Genomic DNA, 22,885 nt, shown 5'->3' with positions numbered 1-22,885 from the left:
TACAACGTGGTTTAAAGTCACAGTTTACGTTGCACAGACTTTCACAGAGAAGTTCTGTTAGAAAAGTTTATCTGAGCGCCCACGATACCTCAGCTACAGTTCACGAGGGAAGAGAGAGTGTTATTAAAGTCAACCACATTTTCCAGTCCCCACTCTGCTAATCACACAGACTAGATGACGGCTAATGGTGCTAATGTCTCCCTGCAGTGCATGTCATTCTCCACCCCAGACATCGCAGTTCCAAATAGCTCTTAGTAGGTGTTCAGACTCAAAATAACACTGCAATGAAGCATTCAAGTGTCGCTTTGGTGGAGGTGCGCAGCTTCTGGTACCACCCGGTGGGTGAGGAGGAAGATGCAAATAAAATAAATCACAATATTCCCAAGTCACAGCACTCGAGAAAGAATCTGTAGCATCTTCCTCCGGTCTTGTCTTCACTTGACAGACAAAAGTGAGCAGGGGTAAATGAATTAGGCATCAGCCAACAAACCACCTGCTAATGTGCACTGAGACTGACATGTTGACCCAGCTAAATGTCAGCCTCCCTGATTAGGCTTTTTATAATTAAGTTTGAGAAATGTTAATGAAGAAATTGCTCCCACAAGATAAATTAGGTAAAAAAAACAACAGAAAAGATAAAACTTGATTTACTGAACACGCCTGTGGACACAGTGACACCTTTAGGTGTGTACGTGCATGATGTCATTTGAAACCAGACTGATATGTGTATTACAACACACAGTATGACTGTTTGTTGTGCCGCGGGGCGGGTTTTGCAACTCTGTACATTTGTGACAGTCGAGAGGGATCGTGAAGTAAACATACAGTAGTTTAACCCACAATCATAGAGCTGAGCGTTCATTTCACAATCTATGAGTTAACAGATGCTGCACGATGCTGAGAACACAAACGTTGAGCAAGGGGCAACTTTTTTTTCTGCAGGAGTCCCTTATGTTTGGCTCCCTGGTGGTCTCATTAAAATAAATGAGGAACCTCTATTTTAAATGCAGTGTTAGAGCAAAGTCTGAACACTAAGGGATATGCAGTTATTTGCTTTAAGTTTTAAGCTTTAGGGTTTTATTACGTGGAGAGACTTGATCCTTACATTTGCTGTTTGATTAAAAAGGTGGCAGATGTTTAACGTAGCAGAGCATAACAAGAAGAAACTTATTCATTAGATGAGAAATAACTTGTTAATTAGTTAACTTTAGTTAGTTTACCATCTTTGTGCCAAGCTAAGCTAACCAGCTGTATATTAATGAAGTCTCCCGAAGTATCAGACTATTCCTTTAAATCCAGTCTGAGAAATGTGCAATAGCAACAAAAACAGCAGTTACCAACAGTGTAATTAGTTTTTGTTTGTTTCTGTGATGTTGGATAGAAAAACGAAATCATCTAACATCTAACATCTGGGGAAATTTCAGACTTGCTCAATCCCATTAACTGCTATTTTTGCTTTGTTGGTGTTTGTTTAGCAGATAACAACAGCACTTAAAGGCGGCTCTTGCTCTTGTTTTTATTTATTGGTTTGTTTGAGTTAAACTCTTGATCCCTAAAGTGGCGATGACACGTCTCCCGGTGTGAAAAGCGTCTGTCCGCTCCACACAGACTCCAGATAGTTCGAACCTCTCTGCCCACAGAATGACTCAGCTAATTTCCAGAAAGATTACTATTTGTGTGTTTAAAAAGCACCTGAGGAACGAGAACTCTTCCAGTTTATTGTTGCCTCACAGGCCGGGCGGGTTTATTATCCTGCCGCACCTCTTCCTCTTCAAAGCCAAGTCACCCCAAGCATGCTGTGAATTTGAACCAGAATAGAGATTAAGGATTAATCCATATTTTATAACAGATGACATGCTGTTTTCATTAATGCTGCTGTGTCAGATCCACATCTAAAGTCTCCCACAGAAAGGAAATGAGGCTCAAGAGATGTGATAAGCACCGTATTTTTACTGCATTAGTAAAACGGTCATCAAGTCTCTGCTGTGTACTCCCTGAATGCTGCTTAGTGTAACTTACAATGACTTGTCTCTCTTCCTTTTTTCTCCTCCACAATTCAATTTGTTTGTCTGGCTGCTTTATTGCCATGATGCAGAGATTTCATACGCCACCGAATCACAAGATGACAAAGAGGAAAAATTCACTGGAGAGAAACGGTCGAATGATTGATGCTCTTTGTCACATTATTGTGTCTCATTATCTTTAAAACAGCATGGCACAGTTTTAAAAGACGGCAGCTGCCAATGGCGTCTCGCTTTGTGAAAAGTAATATAGCATAAGCAAGATTTGTAGAAGCAAAAGGTGCAATGATTCTGTTAGTTGTGAAGCCGTCAACAAGGTGTTTTATCTGTTATCAGTCCTCTGTATGTTGAATTTAATTAGCTAGGGTCACTTGTCTGTGTTACACCAACAAAAGAGTGTTGCTATTTTGAATGTGAAGCCTTCGTCTAAGGATGCACAGACAGACATATCAGCAGTTTGGGTCCATTTAAGGACAAGGCCAGGGCTGAAATTTGCTGGTTTGGATTCCACTTTCACAACTTTTGATTTATTTCGGAGGTCAAATGACCGGCCACTGCCAGGATTTAATTTAGAGTCACCACAGAAAGTCAAAATCATCTAGCTTCCTCTGAATGTGAGGCCTTTCTCTATTATATCCAGGAGTGTATTTTCCCAAAAAGAAAACTTGGCCTTGTGCAGTTTTAAAATTACACACAGTCACATTTAAAACCAGGACGACACAATATTTACAAGAAAACAAGATATGTGTGTTTCTCCTGTCTCCTTCCTGTTTTCCGTCTTCTCGCCATGTTCAATCTGCCTGTTTTATATCAGTTTCTCGCAAGTGTATTTTCCACAACTGGATGTTAGTGGCTGTCGTACAGTGAGTGTAATCTGTGGCGTGATGCCAGTTATGTAGAGGAATGTAGTTTGTCCACCTCGCCGCCCCCCTACCCGGCTCTGCATTTTTTTTTTTCGTCCTTTCCTGCAGCGGTGAATGATGCTCGGATGTCATGTTTGTGGTGACTTATATGTTGAGTGTGTGTGTGTGTGTGTGTGTGTGTGTGTGTGTGTGTGTGTGTGTGTGTGTGTGTGTGTGTGTGTGTGTTGAGGGGAGGGAGAAGGAGGGGACGAGGTGATACAGGAAGGAAGCCTTGGTGGAATATGATTACATCTCCCAGTAAACAGGGCAGCAGGAAGAAATGGATCCACAGACACTTATCCTCAGGGAACTCACACACACACACACACACACACACACACACACACACACACACACACACACACACACACACACACACACCCGTGGATCATGTAACTCGGCTGCTCATTACATACTTATGTGACAGGTTTCCGGTAGATGGGACCTTATAATAAAAATCAGATCTGGACCATTGCATGTTGTCCTCTTCAGGTTTTGTAGGTTGATTTGTCCTTTGGTCGTCTGTTTGTAAACCTGAAGACAAAAGTCTTCTGAAGGGACGTTTTGTTAGCGTTTGTTCATTATGTTTAAGATTTCAGAGAGTGTGTAGCTTATAATTGTTTTGTTTTCACATTTGTGTGACCTTAACGTCCATGTCCTGGAAAACACTGAATATTTACCACTCACCTCTGTCACTAGTAGCTGTGTGAATAGCTCAAACTCTTTAGGCTTCATTCATTGTCTGTATATATAATAAATGCCCGAGTTAAGGATTATTTTCATTATTGATTAATCCACTGATTATATATTCAGTTTAATGATATTTGTATCCATAACTGTGAGAAGAGGGGTAGAAATGCTCGTTAGTTTTCCAGTGCCAAAAGGTGTGTCGTCCTGCTCCTCCAGGTTGGGGGTTGGGTGTGGTGCTAACGACCCCCGTAAAATTTCTGCAAGTTACGGGAATGTCGGCAAATGTTACAGCCATGAATTCTACAGTGGATCTGAGCCAACAAACTGGCAGTGTGAGTACTTCTGGTTAAACCTACAACAGGAAGTCAGGGGTATGAAAGAGAAGTATGAAAGGCTACTTTGGCCCAAAACTAACATCCGCCTCGGAGCATGGAAGTCCGCACAACATGCTGCCCACAACATGGAGGCCGAAGGTCGAAGATGACCATTAAATATTAAAACTTTACAAGCTGGAGGTTTTACTTAAAGCATCCAAATGATTGTTTTCTACACATCTTCATGTGCTAACTGATGAATCGACTCATCAATCCACTGTCTTAAGTGTATTAACACTCGATATCAAGCGAACACTGATCCTGTCTGGCTCCTCAAACATTAATGACTTTCTGCACATCGATCTTCATCCATTAGTGATATTTCATTTCTGTGTCTACTAATTATAGTGATGATCCATCCGTTGACCAGCCACGATAGCTGACCCTTAAATGTAAATGTAAATTCTCCAATGCTGATTGTGCTGCTGGCTGCAGCTAAACAAGTGAAGCAGGTTGGTCACCTGGTTATTTCCCTGGACATACTGCTGCACTTTCATTAGGCTTTCCTGCTCTTTAATACAGCTCCAGTGAACCTATAGATGTGGATTTATAGACAGTTGGTGTGTATTTGCTCAGTAGTTGATCCTTTATTCCTAGTGTTCCAGACAAAATACCCGCAGACCAAATGTGCTGTAGGTTTGTTTTCTTTGAGGAGCTTGGGTGTGTCTCAAACCCTCTGTGATGAGATAAGACTCATGACTGAGCCGTAGCTTCAGTCATGTTCAGCTTCACCTTAAAACTAAATAGTTTCACCTGTAAATGGTCTCAAACCAACAGTATTCACTTTTTGAAGATGATGATTTACCATAATGTTCATAAAGAACAGCACTGTCTTGGCACACGTCTGGATAAACACTATGTAGTGTTAGCTACAAAAGGTTTTAAGTTTAAGATAATTCCACCAGGAAAAACGTTTGCATTCTTCTTCAAAGCTTTTCACAACCTCTCTGTATTTAGTTGCCATGGTGAGCGGAGACGAGCTGCTGTTTTTCGGTGGCAGCTCTCCCGCTCCGAAAGTTTAGTCCATCAATACCTAACGTGTGGTCTCCAGACGGATGAAGACGGCGTTTCTGTGTTTGAATGTGTGGCTTCTCTGTTTGTCTTTGTCAGACATGGCGTGAAGTCATCTTTATGCACCTCACTGCTTTTTGGCATTTATCGAAAACAACAGATTAAACTTTGGTCTCTGGTGTAAAATTAAATGGGTATGAATCATAAGACATCAATAACTGTTCAGTGAGAGACATACAAACCCAACCTATGATGTCCGCTCTGTTTCTTGAACATCTTATCAGCCCTAAAGAAACCACACCGGCACACACACAGTGACAAACCTCTCTCCGCCTGTCAACCCATGATAAACGACACAGACCCTATCGACCAATGTCAAGCAGGATACACCTGATCGGCCGTGTGATGGATGAAAACACGTGTGTTTGCGTGTGAGTGAGAGACCCAGAGAACATGGTCACGCTGGCTGCTGCAGTCATCAGGGCTGTGTTGTTGTAGATCTTCAGCCGTCTGCCCCGAGCGCATTAAAACCTTGCTTCCTGTGCTTTGCCATAGTCCTGTGCTGCTCTTCTAGCTGTTTATTTTACTGTTTGCTGCGGTCTCTCTTACTAACTATTGAATCTCCCACCTCTGCAGCAGACATCGTGGCTCTTCTCTTGGGTCATGTAAGCCTGGGAGAGGTTAGCTCCAAGGGAGGCCTGGCTCACAATCAGAGTTAGACTGATTTATTGGTTCCCTGATATATTAGACTTTGGCTATATTTGGTATGTTTTGGTTGAACTCTAGAACATTTATTTATCTTTTAAAACTTGGAAGGTATATTGTCCTGTTGACTACTTTCTCAAGTAACAGAGTAGTTTTACATTTAATCCAAACCCCACATACATCAGGTTACCACCAGAAAGAATTAAAAAATGTAAACATTAGTTCATTTGCCTTTTATTTTAACTGTAATTGTGACTTTATTTTTTAATACTGTTGTTCTGTTCTGTGTTGTACAAGGCTCCTCCAAGTTAAATGAATTAAAATTACAGATTTGTCTTCACAGTTTCTATTACTCTCTGTTCCTAAGCAGAAACTCTAAGAGTAGGACAAAAAAGATAAGAAACAGAATAAATAATGCAATAGTAACATAATGATGTGGAAAAATATAATGATGGTGTTGAATAAATAAATTACAAATGGTGTGAAAGCTTTCATTATGGCTGTGGGGGCTGAAAAGGATTCCTCTCTAACCACATAAGATTACCACTTACTGTATGAGTCATATGACTTGTGTTTACAAATCCCAGTTGGCATTTTATGGATCTGTGCAAACCCAGATAAACCACATACAAAAATGCAGCAAATTAAACTTAACCATTGTGGATCACAGCAGGCAAACACTCAAACAGCCAGGGACCTGCCTCTCTACTACAATACAATCGAAATTATGTTTGAAATATAGAAATATATTGTCTACGACATTGTGTTTAAGAGGATCTTTACATATATTAAAGGTTTTGCCGTGGTTAGTATTTATTTATTTGTATTGTTCAGTGGGTTTGTGGACAGATTCTGGCCTGCATCACTTTTCAAATTATTTATTAAACAACGTAGACTACATTAATATGGGCATAAACATCTGTTATAAATCCCATAGATACGCGTGAGCACAAAGTTAAAGGCTCAAACATGAGTTAAAATATTAGGTTTAAAGTGATGTGAATCTAGCAGGACAGGTGCTGGTGGAACGTTTCACAGCACAGCTTGAAACTGTCCATTACGGCCACTGAAACCGGCGTCTGATTGGTCGACGCGCTGCACACTTCAAACAGGAAATGACACAGGGAGGGCAAACAGGAAGCACGAGGCGGAACGGTAATGTTGTTCCAGTGTGTTCTTTCCCGTCTGTTCCCATTCCCTCGCTTCGCTGCGGCACGACGCCAGGCTGACAGAGGAGGGGGGGAGGAAAGGGAGTGAGAAAGTCGGAGAGAGGAGGGCATTCTGGGGAATCCCCTCTGCCCCCGGGTCTCCATCCATTAATATGAAACTGTTCTGAGCGGGTCTCAGCTTTTCAAAATGCTGACTCTAAACACTTTATTGTCTCCACTGAGTGTCGGACCGCTGTGCTATGAAGGTCTTTGATTTTTTTTTGGGTTAAAGCTGACGGGTCGTTGATGCTCCAGTGTTTTGTTGTCCGTGTAAAAACTGATCCAGAATTGTAAAATATTCAGCTCTCTGCTATCGGACTACGTTCATCGGGTCAAGAAACATGTCTCCAGTGGGATAATGTCGCTCCATGTCTGTTGGGAGTGTAAGTAGGATTATTTGCATAACCATTAAATACTATGAATGCAGCTTGAAGTAGGAGCTGCAGGCATTTTTTCTGAGTTGGAGACCAAATCAGAGCTAAAAGGAGTGTGTGAACATTACAATCAACAATGGTCCACCTGCAAATTCAGTTAGACTTATTATGTTTATATTATAAAAATATTGCCTGCTAACTTGTTAGGATAATCTCAAATTACAGCTGAGGTGCTGTGTCATATGACCAAGTGTTGGATAAGGAGGTTAAAGATAAGGTTTTCCATAGATAATGCTGCTGGCTTAGTTCAAATATCGACCTTGGCTTCTTTATTGGCCTGGCCCCACATGCACAGAGCTAAGTAGATGTAGGAGTCGTTCATGTCCATTTGTTCCTGTGCATGGTATTTCATTGGCATTCTGCAGCAGGTCTGTGAGTGCCACAACGCACTGGAGCACAGCAGGCAGCATTGATCAATATGCCAAGCAATCAGCACCCAGCCTAATTCAATCACCCCTACAACAGACCGCCGCCATTAGGACAACAGAGCAGTGTGTGTTCACACCGCTGTTGTGTCTGGGTGATTTGTGTGTGTGGCGGCCCCTCTGCCAGCCACCGCCACCCTGAAAAAACCCTTTAGAAGGAGTGAGAGTGAGAAGAGGAAGCAGACGGGGAATCATGGAGAGTGGAGCTGTGTAAAAATTGGGGTTGTTGCAGTGAACAAGAAGACAGGGTTGTGGTTATTGCCATTATCTGTGGCTGGGGTTGAAGAGGAAAGTGTGTCAAGTTGAAAAAGACTTTCACTGTTTCACTGTTTTTCATGGCACACAGCAGAGATATTCACTCATTAATTCATCTTGTGATAACTGGAGAAACGGTCCTGGATTAAGGACTTAGTTTTGAAACCCCTTGTGTTTTCTTTTGACTCTTTTCTGTAATATGTCACATGTTCTCTTAACTTCTATTTCACTGCATCTTGAACATCTTTTTAATTCCTTATCTGTTATCAGTCTGTAAAAATGTTATAGGATGGGTTTAGTCAGTCCATCAATTTGTTGACAGAAAATTAAACAGTAACTATTTTAGTAACAGACGAGAATTTCAGTTCAGTGTAATAAGAACTAAAACCAAATGTTCTCAGCTTTTGGACCGTCAGACAGAACAAGCTCTGTGCTCTGTGAATTTGTAAATGCCAATTTTAGACTCATTTTATAACATCGTACAAACTAAAATAAATGAAATGGACTGATGAAAATTGTTTTTCAAGATAAACCAGTTGTTGCTGTGTTTGTTCCACCTGTGTGCAGAGTGCCTGCTCTCCGCTGTCTAAGATCAAAGACCCAATCATGGCATTGACAGCTTCTTGGTTGCCAGTTTGAGTAAGGCAGGCTGCCAGTAGGCTGAACTCTTATCTGGCGTCTAGATTAAAGAGGCAATCTTTCAGTGACTTGAGCAGACTTACTGTATCTGTCTATTCTCAATCAAGGCAAACTCACAGAGGGCCTATTGATCTGGTGTTTATTAGAGGGCTCTGTATGACTGCACCTATAGGTACTGTCAGCAGTAGACTGAGGGCGCCATCAATAATTTCCTACTTCCTCCCTACCTCAGCTACAGTGATAGCAGCTCAATCCATATCCCTGCAGGTGCCCCCACCTTGCTGCCATTCTCTCGACTGTCTCTCACCTCATTTACGCTTTTCCTCACATGTGTGACTTCATTGATCATCACTCTTGAAATGCAAACTGTGCAGCCGCTAAAATACTCAGTGGTTGCATGTTGATCTTTTTATTTGTAAAGGCTTCTACGGAGGTCAATATTATAAGTCATTTCAATAGTGACCATGCAGTGGAAGTGTAGCACCTCAAAATACACACCATCAAATATGAAAATAATATCCCACAATTGTTTGCAACTGTAAAAAAATGACAAAGAACAGTCCAAAGGTTGGCTGTATTTATTTAGGCAGCAATTTGCAGACGTGATAAAAAGGTCCCAAGGAAAATCTGAAGGTGCTTTGTTGCTTTGTTTTAGATTTTTCACAATTGTTTTAATGTTTTGCTTTAATTTTTGTAAAATACTTTTTATATTTTGACTTCTTTATAGCTCAATCTGCCCGTGGTTTAACTCATCACAGCTCTTTTGACGCAGGGTCACAAGTAGACATTTCATTTTAATGAACAACAGACTGAAAACATGGCGACATACTGCCATTGACCAGGTTATACTTGCTGGTAAATGCCCACTAGTTGTGTAGTGAGGTGTAAGTAAGGTGTTTGGTGACTATCTGCAGTTACTGAAAAGTGGTCATGTTTTAAAAAGCCACACTTTCACTCTCACAAAGCAACATAGCAACAGAGGGTCTGAGGTTGCACAGAGGTGGCTGCCACCTCTGTGCAACAGTACAGCAATTGGACATTTTAACAAATAGCAACATCAAGGACACATGTGCACATTGTAACACACAAAGCAAATTGAATGTGTTATGGTTTGTGTGTGTGTGTGTGTGTGTGTGTGTGTGTGTGTGTGTGTGTGTGTGTGTGTGTGTGTGTGTGTGTGTGTGTGTGTGTGTGTGTGTCAGTAGAAAGGTTGAAAACATGCACATTTGTGAGAGAGAAAGAACGTGGTTATTAGAACAGAGTGTTTTTTACAGTGACTCATTAATATAAAAAATGAACCTGGCTGCTGGTATTGCTTCACTGCCCCTGCTCCTCTCTACACGCTGCACTGTCCTTGACTAGGAGCAGTGGGAGCGTGCACATGCATGTGTGCATGATCTTATTGGGGGGGTGTGTGGATATCTTCCCATTCAGCATGGCAGCTTGCAATAAACGTATAGTATATTGATGTACCTTGAAGATGTGTGAAGTGTGACTGCTCAAGGTCACCACTGGGTCAAAGCAGAAAGGGATGATAGATGATAGTTTTTAAATATATTTATTTAGTTTTTATTTTCGTTTCGCTTCCATTGAAATGCTCACCCTAGCGTTATTATATTTAACTGTGTTTTGATACACTTAGATATTGCCTTAACTCCATTGGAGATAATGAAATTAAAGCATGAAGGATCCATCGCAGAATGGAAGAATAAATGGACTGATTACAACAAGATGATGCAGTTAGAGAGACGAGCAGGGAGGAGATGCAGCGTGTGGACTGATTAGAGATGTAATAATGGATAGGGTGGAGCGTACAAGAGAAAAGGACTGGACAGATGAATAAAAGAAAGATGTACTTGGAGCTAATGGGAGTTATGGAGAGATACCAAACAGTATTATGATGTTCGTAGTTCACTGGAACATATGCAATGTAATCAAATCCAATCTAATGATGGGATGGGAGGCTTAGGTGCACTGAAGAAATCTCCTCCATTTTATCATGTTTTGTTAAAGATAGCAGGGCTTTAGATGGATCACTGAAGAATCTCACAGTAGATACTAGAGATAAATGATGGGAAATTACCCAAACTGACAAAAGGCGTGTAAATTTGCCAGTATGCTTCACCAACATGTCTTATTGAATGGTTGAACAGCTTAAAAGACTGCCTCCCCAGCCCCCATCTTCCCCTTCTTTTTGACAACCAGCTTAGTTGTATGGCTAAACATTTCAGAACAAACTATTTGTTTTCTGCCCTATAAGATAAACCAAACTAGAGCTGTACCACTTAATATCATCTTCACAGTAATTACTTGTATTGAAAGCAAAATACACAAAAGAAGTAAGACAGCATCAGTTCTAAGAGGAACTCATTTAGGACTCTTTACAGAGCATGTTCCTTGATGAGATGACAATTGTGGCAGCTTGAATAGCTAGCCTCAAACTACAAGTGACATTGCAGCGTCACATTCAGTGGTAATTTGCTGTCTGTCTTGAAAAGCAATTTAAAAAATCTTTATCACAATTATAGGCATGCTGAGGAAGTAAGGAAGACATTGTCAAAGAGAAATGTTAGAGGGTGTAACCTTAGGAAGACAGCATGACTGATATTAGTGGATGCAAATCATCACTGTAACACAAGAATATACACTTACACACATCTCTTGTCTTGCATGTAGCCCTTTATGTTTCCAGCAAAACAGCTCATATACATGAGAAAAACAGGGTGGATGACAGACACAGTGAGAAGTGGAGAAAAGGAGAAGGGAGGCGTGCAGGAAAGTGGAGGGAGGGAAGGAGATGCTGGGGGAGAGTGAGTGGAAGCGTGAATTAATGGATGTGAGGAGAGGACAGCGAGCGGAGCAGCCAGCGTGACCGCAGGAGGAGAGGGGGATAGGAAAGAAAGAGATAAATGAGAGTGGGAGAGAGAGTCAGAGCTGAGATGATAGAGTTGACAATTGAGAGGCATCATCACTGGTCAGCTGTGCATCTACTCATCCACAACAGCTAGGTGTTTTGTCTGTCTGCTGCAGCCACAGAAGAAGACACAGCAGCAAACAAGAAGCAAGAAAAAAGAGAGCACTGCTGCATGCTGCTTTTATGCTGCCGACCACCAAATGAAGAGAGTGTGAGAGCACTCCAGCTGAGCGACACCGCACACGCGGGAGTCTCTGCCGCCAGCAAACAACCTCCGCTACTTTCAACAGATGCCAGTAGTTGAGTTTAGATTTATAGGCTGTTTGATGCGGACCAGATGCATCATCTGAAGGATGTGAAGCATCTATCAGTGTGTGCATGTTAGCTGCTCCTGTTTGTGTGCTTGGACGCCAGCTGTTTTGTCGAGAATTATCAGTAAAGAGTATCTGAGGACCTTTGACTGCTTCAAGTGAGTTTGTATGCCTTTGTTAAAATCTGAAAGATAAAGGAGGAGAAGATGCTTTAAAGAAAAAGCTGTCTTTGTACTCCTGAAGAGGCAGCCAGCTCTCAAAAAACGCCACCTAGGATCAAGATCCAGCTTCAGGGGGAAAGTGAGTAATTGCGTTTTCTTCAAGATGCTGGAGCCAGGATTCCCAGGAGCTGGGAGCCACAATGTGGATTAGGGGATGAGTCCTGAGGAGGAGCCAGGGAGGGATGAGGTTGTGGAGGGTGAGAGGGCGAGAATGGACTGCCCCTGCCCTGTGGCACCTCCAGCTGCCTCCAGCGCTGGCTCCCCATAAGGATGCAGGTCCTACAGATTGTCAAGGAGCTGGTGTCGCCATCCAGACGCAGGGCAGCAGGCAGATTTGGAGGTGTGTGCACGTACAGCATCACATTATAATAGCAATAAAATATCCAATGAACTTATTTTTTGTCAACTTGCATAATAGAAATCTGATCTAAACTTAAAACTGGGTATTGGCCAGTGATGTAGTCGTCTAGTTACAATAAAAGGCTTCCACAGATGTAAAACTGCTGTACTTTCCTGTCAGGAGCCCGAAACAACGTCATTGCTTTGTTCAGTATAAATTGGCTAGATTGTCTTCTTCCTCCTGTTCAACTGTCTTGAACACTTTAGGTGTTCGTTTGAAGAATTGTGAGTCTACAAATTGTGCTCTGAGAGAATGGTGAGCAAATTTTAGAGGTGAGAGACAAAGTGAAAGGGAGCACATGAAAGAATGCAAATAGATCTAGCATACTTCTGCTGTAGGTGGCGCAAACAGAAGAAAATACACTGCCCATCCAAGAAAAAGTCATACTAATGTTGTTGGGCACCTTTGATTACGGCACGCATTTGACGTGGCTTCTTTTTGATAAGCTTCTGCAATGTCACAGCATTTATTTCTGTCTAGAGTTGTATTAATTTTTCACTAAAGTCTTGTATTAATAATAGAAGTCAGACTGCTGTGCAAAGTCTTCCTTAGCATATCCCAAAGATTCTCAATGGGGTTAAGGTCTGGACTCTGTGGTCATGTGTCATGGTCCCTAAGGCCAAGGGAATACTGACATTGTTGTCTTGGAATATGTCCACATCATCAGGGAAGAAAAAAATCATTCCGTATATTCAGGTAGTCAGCTGACCAACTGCAGCAACCCCAGATCATAGCACTGCCCCCACAGGCTTGTACAGTAGACACTAGACATGATGGGTGCCTCACTTCACCCTCCTCTCTTCTAACCCTGATGCTCCCATCACTCTGGAACAAGGTCAATCTGGACTCATCAGACCACATGACCTTCTTCCATCGAACAGTTCTTAACCCAGTTTCAGTAGTTTCATGACAATGACAACTTGATTCATGACAATAATTTGACTCTTCTGTAACAGATTAACATCTTTTCCACAAGCACAGGACATAGTTGTTTAAGAAATGAGAAGCTACTCACTGCATCAGTTAGAATTAAATAACATGTTTTTTTTTTGACGGACAGTGTAATATGACATTCATTCAGCTGGTAGTGTCTTTTTTTTTTATTACTATTTATTGAATGTCATTGTGGATGAGGTTAAACATCTTGTTTTGCCTGTATCGCATTTCTGTGAATGTGAAGGACATTCCCTTGGAGCCACCACTGTAATAGCTCTGTTGTTGTGGGACACAAGTGTATGTGTGTGCATCCTGCAGAAGTATTTTTCTGGTGGGCAATAAATAATGAACCATGGTGCCTGGGGTAATGGGACACTCTGTGACCCCTGACACCTTGTCCCATATCCTTATTGGATCACCCTATATACGATAGTCTTGACCTGTATTCACCATTGGAAAACAACCAGTTCTTATTTGCTGTAGATGTTTATTCATGCCTTTCCCTCTGCAAAAACAAGAAACTCACTGCTTGTTGACTTCTCACTTCAGTGCTCTTTATATAAAAAGGTGCTTTTGCATTTCCAGATTTGCATACTTTTTAAAAGGGGTTGATAGGCAGGTAAATTGGTGCTTCTTGCAGGTTTCATCTGCAAAATGTCTGGTAATTTGGATGCTGATGGTAATTTGTGAGCTTTCTTCCTAAGGACCTTGATTTTCAGTTATAATGCCAGGTCACAGTGTTCATAAATCTGCCTAGAGTGTGTCTGGTTGAACATTAGTAAAATGTAAGAAGTGAAATTTCAAATCAGTCTTTCTGTCTCTTAGACTTCTTTTACAGCCAGAACATTTCAGCTTTAGCACTGTTCATGCTGGAGAGCCTGTTCTTAATTTGTGCCATAAAGCAGTTCTCTTGGTGCCATAAAGCGATCAATTACATCTGCTGCCAGATCCCGGAACTCTGATGTGGAAAGAATTTATGCAATAGAAGCCAGTATAAAAGGCTGAATGTACCTGCTCTAAAAGCCAAGAGGAATATGGCTTTTATTTTGGTAAAAATGCTTTTTTGTATTCTGCCAGCTGGCTTTGATAACAGCTGTAATTTATCAACTAACCTCACTAGTGCACTCACGAAGGACTAATTAAACCACACAAGCAAGCTCTGCAGCTTGGGTTTCATTAGGAAGTTGAAATATTGGGTAGAAATAGCTTTTGTTCTGAATCTCTGCTGGTGAATGATACATGGGGGCAGATATTAACATTCAGGCTTGCTGGTGTTTTTATGTTTGGGCGATGAACAAGGTCAAATTTGCCTTTGGGTTTCACTTTGGGACAGTGATTAGACAAGTAGTTAAATCTAGCGTTTAACAACGTGACCTCTTGAACTGATCATCGGACTACTCAGCAATCATTTTGATAGTCAGTCCAAAGGTGGGCCCTAGGCTTTGGTCTGATATATTGTGTTTTTAATGGGAACTGTGGAGATTTAATTAGCAATGCTGTGACAGAGGATAGATTAGGTAGCAGTAACAGACTTTACTGTGTAAATGTTTACATCCACAATTCATATCACCTCCTTTAATTGGTCAGATTATGTTATCATGATGGGCAGGGAGCGCTACTGGCTAGAAACTGCAGGGCATGCACTTGGATTTCTATTTTTGCACAAATAAAACAACATTCAAACTGTGAGATTTTTAAAGAGATCGTAGCATTTTTTAACTTTGTTCAAAGCTAGGCTAAGACTTTTCCCTGTTCTATAATCTTCATGCTAAGAAGCTCTAATCTAAACCACCATACAGACGTGATGGTTGGTGTGGATTTTCTCACTGTGTGGATTTTCTCACTGCACTGTTGGAAAGAAGTGAACGTTTATTCATTCTTATTATCTATTCCCTTACTTGATCTGCATCTTAAGGTGTAGAAATGCACAACTAAAGTAGCTAATGATCCATCACCTGCCAAGACTGTTGCTTTATAGAGTTTGATTTGAGAAGAGAAAATTGTGGTGCTCAGTAATAATGTAAGACGGCTTACACAGCACCAAACCACCATAAAGTGTCAGCAAGCAGAAGTGAATGTGAGAAATTACAAAAGTAAGTGCTAGCACTTTAGGGGGTTCTGCTGGCCGTCTTGGCAGTGGTCATGTTTGTTTACAGTAACTATTTGATTGCCACTAAATTCATGATTTTATTGTTTTTGATTTGTTCTTAGTGAAACCTTTTCTGCAGCACTTTGTCTCCAGCTCCAAAGTGCAGCTCCTTATGGGGCTTTCAGACACCATTGAGAGTGTGTATTAGACTTGCTGACAAGTGTGTGAAAGTTACTGTGAGGCAGGTAGATGTGTGAAATTAGCTCTTAAGGCACAGGCGCTTAAACAGAGACTGTTGCAGAGATTTTCGGCTGCTTTATCGACTGCTCGGGAACATTTGGCTGTCATTTTTATCTCCGTCTATCAGCCCTGCACAGGAATTCACCTTGGCTCTTCTCTCAGCTTGGATCAATGCTGGGAGATTTAGAGATTGCCTCCAACAGATATACACACACACACACTCACTGCAGTGCTTTGCAGGCGTGAGGGTGCAGTGTGAAGGTGTGATCACCGGGTGTAATGTAGGGTGCTAACAGATGTTGGTGTAAGTTCCATGATGGGGTGGACGGGGGCGGATATAGTCATTTGGAAGCCTCGGGACATGGGCCCTGCCCTGTGCTTTACCCTCACACACTCTATAAATGAGATTATTATTGGGACCAAGGTCAAATCTTGGTATCAGAGCTTGTTGATGTCAATGGATGCGACTTGCTGATGGTTCAATGTCCACTAGGCAAGTTTTGGAAGATGGTCTAATGTTTCTCAAACAAATCCCACACAGGTCCCTTTAAGCAAGGTACAAGACACTCCCTGAGAAAGGAAACAGGTCACTGTATGGAAGCTGACTAAGGAACTATTAAAATACACATGCCATGTCATTTTCTCTAATTGAAGTAAAATCTGTCAGCACACCAACTTGCTGCTCAGCTGAAGTAGCCTGCAGGAGCCCTGAGGCTTCAACCTTGGCCCTCAATTAAAGCTTCATACTAGACTAGAATTACCCTGGGGCCTCATTATAACTTAGGAATTCCCCTCTCTTGTCTGTTTTCTAGGACAAACAAAATATGTGTTTCAGTCCAGTTTGGAGATTATCTTTGGATACAACTGGAATGTAGTGGGACTCTTGTAAACTAGAATATGGCTCTAAATTCGAAACCAAAATACTATCAACACTCAAATTCCACTGTAGTTAATATATTTATTGCCCAAAACTGCCTGGCAGTTTTCCTCTTGACCAGTTATTCTGAATCGGAGCCGAATAAGCAGGTAATACCAGTTCTGTTTCTCTGCAGCTGCATTGATCTTTTGGCTGTAGTGAGGGAAGGAGGAGTCAAGCAGTTTGGATTTATAACAAGTCTAAAGTAACACTCTGCAGCCTTCTCCCAGTTAGCACCATCAACTGCTCAATATCCCACTGCATAATTCAGTAACCCCTCTGTATTTCTTTCTTCGCGTCTCTCTCTCGTACCATCTTAACGCTCAACTAGAGAAGAAGCAGGTTTTGTAAAATGTAAATGTAAATATATTCAAATGCTGCACCCCGAGCTTCAGAACATGTCTCTGTGCATTGCATACCATCTTATCTGTAAGCATTTTGGAGATGTTTTTATGTTTGTCTGGACCAGAATTTGAAAATCCACATGCTGGTTAGTGAAGGAGGGATTCGGCAGACAGACCAGAGGATAGATTACCAACTAATGTCCTCACTGTAGCCGGACTAATTGCCTATCTGTCCTCCCTAAAGGGCAAAGCTGCTGTTGGCCTGTTAGAGTTCAATCTGAAAGTGCTTTTATTCCTTCATTGGCTTCATCTTTATATGAACATGTGGGCTTGTTTTCTACATTACACTGCTCATGTCAGATTTTAGTAGGATGTATTGACCTCTGCTAGCAGCTTTACACCTGGTTTTATTAAGTTATACATCAAATAACTGTCTGTAGCCCCACAAACAACATTAGAGTTCAAGCTGATATAATGGAGGTTCCTCACTGACTGCAGATACATACAGTGGCAAGAAGAAGTATGTGAACCTTTTGGAATTTCATGGTTTTCTGCATTAATTTGTTATAAAACATAATTTGATCTACATCTAACTGAAGAGTATTAACAATTATAAGCCTAAAATAAAATAAACTTCTGATCTTTTATGTGTTTATTGAGAACAACCATAAAAACCTCATAGTGCAAGTCTCAACTAAACACCCAACAAATTATTCTTAGACCAACACTAGCGTTGAAGCACAGAGAATAGAAATGATATAAATTCTACCAGCAGGACACTGTTAGATTTGTCTAAATTATTCCTGTAAACTTATTTATATAAAAAGTTGCACACTCCCACACTTTGTCTGCTTTTTTCCCAAGTCAGTCAGTGACTCATGTAGATCGGTCAGCTTAAGAACCAGTTACTTGTCAAATTGCATACAGTGTATTTCATATTCAGTGGACTAAATCGGTGTATTGTCTGCTGCACTCTGCACAGGCGTAAGAGCCTGGAAACGGTGTCCCTTCCTGCACACCGAGTCAAACATTCATTAAGACACTGTAAACATCATAACATTCAACAAAACTGAGAAATAATAGGCTAAAAATAACGTGTGGAGAAACACGCTGAATTCTGATTTGACAACAGGAGTTTTCGATCCTTTCATGAGAGCTGCTCTTATGCAGAGTTGTTTCTTCTGTATCGCCTGCCCCGACTTGCCCTGTCAGGTTAATAACAAACTGGTGACACTGGTACTGGTTCCTGTGCATTGTAGTGATAACAGATTCTGTGCAGCACCGTCACACGTTGTTTGATCAAACCTGTTGTCTAGACTGAATGTAGTGTTGCAGCTGCATCTGATTTGTGGCACATAGAAAAATACGTCCAGGGTTGCTCTCTGGAAATGAGGCAGTGTGAATGTGTCCAACCACTAAAGCATCTTTTGCACCATTTGTCATCTCCACATGCTTCGGAGCAGTGAGGAGACGGCAGCTAATTAACTTGACCTGGTGGAACATCGCATTTAAATCAGTCTTTTATTTCGACAGGGTTGAAATAGTGTGGGGTTGAGTTTGTCAAACTGGAAGAGTAAGAATAATCTACAGTAGAGAAATCCATCTGGCCTTAACAGTGGGTAAGAAAAGAAGGAAATGACTTCAAACTTTAACCTTAACCAGTGAGGAAGTTGCACTGGTAGCCAGTGAGGAACTGTGACCTTTTTCACTTTCTGATGGAGCTTCAATTGTAATGTGCATGCAGTATCTTTTACATACAAGAAATATAATGAGGCTAAAAATTCTTTAGGAGCAAATAAAGCTCCAATTTTAAAATCAATGTAAAAAGAAAAGGAGGGTGATGATGAGTTGATTATCTCTCCCGGGATGTCTTGATGTACCTGTATTTAGCTCTGTTTCAGATCTGGAGCCACATTTAGCCTCCTTGAAGGCTTTGAATACGACGACATCCAATTATGTTGCCAGCTGCCGTTTCAGGCGCTTTGTTATTGATTAATATTTGTCTTGTGAGAACATATTGATGCTCTAGTTCTCACAGTGAAAATTAAATGTCAAATTCATTAAAACACGACAGTATGTTCAGTGATGGGGGTCGACAGTGTGATCCAGAGCACCAGAGCTGAGCTTTTAGTAATAAATTATCTGCAACAATGCAGTTTTAATTTACTTCCTTAAGAGTTCTAGTGTTGACTAATAGCAAAATCAAGAAAAGCTGCAAACAACCTGTAACGCAACAGTGACACCAAACTGACAGACGCTGTAAGTTTTGCAATTAGATTAATCAATTTGCAATTATCTAGATCTCTTGAGTTTGACGGGAGCAATAGAGACCAAGACAACAGATGGCAGGAGAGACAAAGTCAGCGCCCCCCCTCAACAGCTGGAAACCATCCAGCTGAGTCAGGAATGAGTCGGTTCAGCCACGTCTTGGCAGAACTCTCCGGTCATTGATTTGTGCCACTAAGCTGTGTAGTTTATTTGGGGAAGATTGTACATTCCCCTTAATGATGGAAGGAAGACCGGGTTTATAACCTCTTAGCTTTTGCTAGTGTCTCGGTGCAGCTCTGTTCTTGTGCCTCCTCAGCTTCTGATGGATTTCAGGTCTGTTTTAAGTATTTTTTCTAACTGACATACATGTAATTGCTCAGAGATTTCGATTTTAAGCCTTGAAACTGGTCAATTTTGAACTAAGTGAAGCACCGAATGTCAACTACCTCCATTTAAAAGCATGTGCCTATGTTTGAAAAGCCTTGAAGCAGATAAGTGTAGATTAAGTGGACTTCCAGAAAATAGAGATGACGTTTGAAAGCAGTAAACCGGCGTCTGTCTCTTCGCTCTGTGACCCTGGAGCTTCGGGAAGTGATAGCAGCACTTCAGTCTCATCAGCGAGCTCCTCCCTCACAAACACTGAGATTTCCTGTAGTGATGCAGTTTGCAGATAGAGCTGAGATGACAAGAGGACGTTTCTTCTTTGCTTCTTTTTCTTTTGCCTGTTGCTCTCGACTCCGTCTATCTCTCTTTCTCATCTCTGTTGTGGCACATCCCAAAACGTTTCATGGTACATCACGTCCGTTTCATAATGAAGTTTTAATGGAAACAGTTTATCATGGAACTGTCATCATCTGCCTCCTTCAGCGTCTCTTTCCCAACTCTCACTCATAGATGTTTTCCTTGAAAGACGTACAACAAAGACATTTTTAAACAGCCTTTTTCGATGTTTGTGCTCCGGGATAAAAAGGAATTTTAACAACTCCTCTGACAAATCACATTTTTTTTCAGTGACATTTCAAACAGCTTCCCTGAAACTCTTGTCAGTTGGCTGGAAACAGCGGTTCACTCTGTCCTCCTGTCTCCCTCTCTCTTATGTGTTGAACAGTGCTTGTTGTTGTGTTGTTGTGTTTGGGTGGGGAATGTTGCGAGTGGGACTGGCTCGCTCCTGAGTTCAGATCTCAGTCCGTCACTCAGTCTCTGTACTGTAGCCACAGTAACAAGCATTGTGACAACAGCGTCTCTGATCTCACTTCTCTTTACCCGTCACCCATGTTTCCTCTCTCGTCTGTCAGCCTGTTGCAGCGACAGTGATGGGATGAGGTAGTTCAGGTTGTTTCTTGGTGTGTTGGACTCAGTTGACCTGTGACCGATGCGGACCAAGGCTCCAACTCGCTTGGAGGATGGACGGCATGGTTTGGCTCGAGGTGGGAAGTTTCTAGTGCTTCAGTTTGACGTGTGTACATATCTTAGTATCCTGGTGTGTGATGGGAAACTGAACAGCTTCACCTGGTTTTATAATTCAGTTAAAATTGATTGAATGCATTCGATCGAAGTATTAACTATATAAATATTTCATACTGAGTCCAAGATATGTTTCTGGATTGTCATAGCTGTTAATATGATTTATGTACATTATGTACATGTGGTGGAAATGTCACCGTGCCGTCTCATGATAGTTCCTATATTTAAATCAAGGAAAACACGTAGCAGCATGTCGATTTAAAAACTTAGCCCAGAGCTTTTAAGTCTATTTTGCTGAATAGCATAAATGTAAAAAGAAAGAGCTGTGAGGTTGTGTTGCACAAGTCAGTGCAACTCTATTCATAACACCAAATGATGTCACCCACTTACTTAGCAGCAGACAAGTGATCCAGCAAGTGCAGACGCTCGGTGAACACAGTGAGCTATTGTGTGCTAACAGTACGTTTGCCTGTTAGTAGAATACTAATCATATATACTAATGTTAGGCTGTGATGAAGGGGGACATTTTTGCTTCTTCGGTCGTCATGTGTTAGCATCTCAACACATTTTCTGTTGTGTAAAGAGCGTTACGGTGTCATAAGGCTGCTGTATAGTCTGTAGACAGTCAACCTGTCACTATTTGAGTTTGGACACAGAGTAAAGACAAAGTGGACGTGAATCATTTGTCTGTAAACTACATTTAGGATCAGGATGATCTCTGATTACTGGTTATCGCTGAGTGTCAGTCAGAGGTCACGTCATGGTCACAGGTGGTTGAAGCACAGTAATAACACACTGAGTCTGCAGTTACTTCATCAGTTTGTGGTAAAGCTGACATATTTTAGTGTGTGTGTGTGTGTATCTCACACACTGTAACATCTCTGTCACTTTATCTAACAAGATATAAAAGTAATAATAATAGTTTTTGCTTAGCTGCAAGGATTTTTTGTTTATTATAGAGAAAGACAAAACCAGACACTAAAAAACTAAAGATAAATAAATCCCCTATCAACCTTTTCATTGTTATTAGAGATCTTTTTATTATTGTTATTACTCTTTATGTGCAGATCTATGCAGTATCTATGAGAGGGCAAGAGATGCACAAAGAGCTATAATAAGTAATGACTCTTTAACATAAAGAACAAAGCGATCTCATTACAGCAGCCAAAAGAGGGCTCAGAGAGAGCAGAGGAAATGAGACAGGCTGTGATTATTCTTGTCATGTTGTTCACTGTCAGCACGAGCACGAACAAACACAAACACACAAATACACCCCACAACACTTCCTGTCACATGACCTGCCGAGCGGGAATACAAACTGATTCTCCAATATTTTCAAATATATGATTTTATTTGGATTATTTCAGCCCAAAAGGGAAACTTTATGTTTTTTATAATAATTGATAACACCATTGTCTGATTATATTGATAATCTGCTGCCTTTGATGATTTGATGATCTGATGATCTGATGACATCTCATGCAGGATACAAATCCTGATCAAATGTCTTGTTTTCTCCAACCAAGACTTAAAACCCCAAAAATATTTTATGCACAATGTTATAATATATGGAATGCAGCAGATGCACACACTGGAAAAGCTGGTCCAAAATATATTTGGCATCTTTTACTTACAAAATTATTATAAAAAAAATAATTAACAAATTGTTGCAGATTAATTTTGGGAAAGTGATTAATGAACAAATTGGTATTTTAAATGTTGTATATTACATACTATGAAATGTTTTAGTTTCAGTTAGATATTTGTCCTCAAACTACATCTAACTTTAAATTCTATTAACCTACACCATCATTTTAGTTAACATTCAGACATTCTCTTTAAATTGTGGTGAGGCGCCAACATTTTGCTTTAATTATCCTTGAGACATGTCTAGAACTTGATAGAAGTCGACCTCTGGCAAACTGATTAAATAAAATTAGTTTAGGAAGACATAAGTGTGTACAAAAAAAAAAATTATAATGAAGGTGGACAACAGATTTTTTGTTTACATTTCTGAAAGAAAACACAGTTGAACCAATCAGGCATTTAATAAATTAGACATTTATAGTTCCTACTTTGTTCTGTTAATGTATTTTCGTTGTCATGTCTTTGTTAACA

The 22,885-nt window shown here is 40.8% G+C and overlaps 1 protein-coding gene across 3 annotated transcripts in view; it reads left to right on the top strand.

The window, feature by feature from the left end:
- The window catches only part of usp6nl (USP6 N-terminal like), a 53,642-nt gene that overhangs the window by 8,153 nt on the left and 22,604 nt on the right, over positions 1-22,885 (top strand). The window contains exon 1 of one of the 3 annotated variants that reach the window (XM_026363437.1): positions 6,970-7,294. The exons of 1 other annotated variant lie outside the window; for it this stretch is intronic. In XM_026363437.1, the coding sequence (XP_026219222.1) occupies positions 7,270-7,294 (25 nt within the window). In that variant the 5' untranslated portion in view covers positions 6,970-7,269. Of the gene's footprint in view, positions 1-6,969; positions 7,295-20,467; positions 20,731-22,885 lie in introns of those variants that run through there. One more of the 3 variants, XM_026363436.1, reaches the window with a different exon arrangement.

Source organism: Anabas testudineus, chromosome 23 (assembly GCF_900324465.2).
Source record: "Anabas testudineus chromosome 23, fAnaTes1.2, whole genome shotgun sequence".
NCBI lineage: Eukaryota > Metazoa > Chordata > Actinopteri > Anabantiformes > Anabantidae > Anabas > Anabas testudineus.
This window is presented reverse-complemented; position numbering and strand designations above follow the sequence as displayed.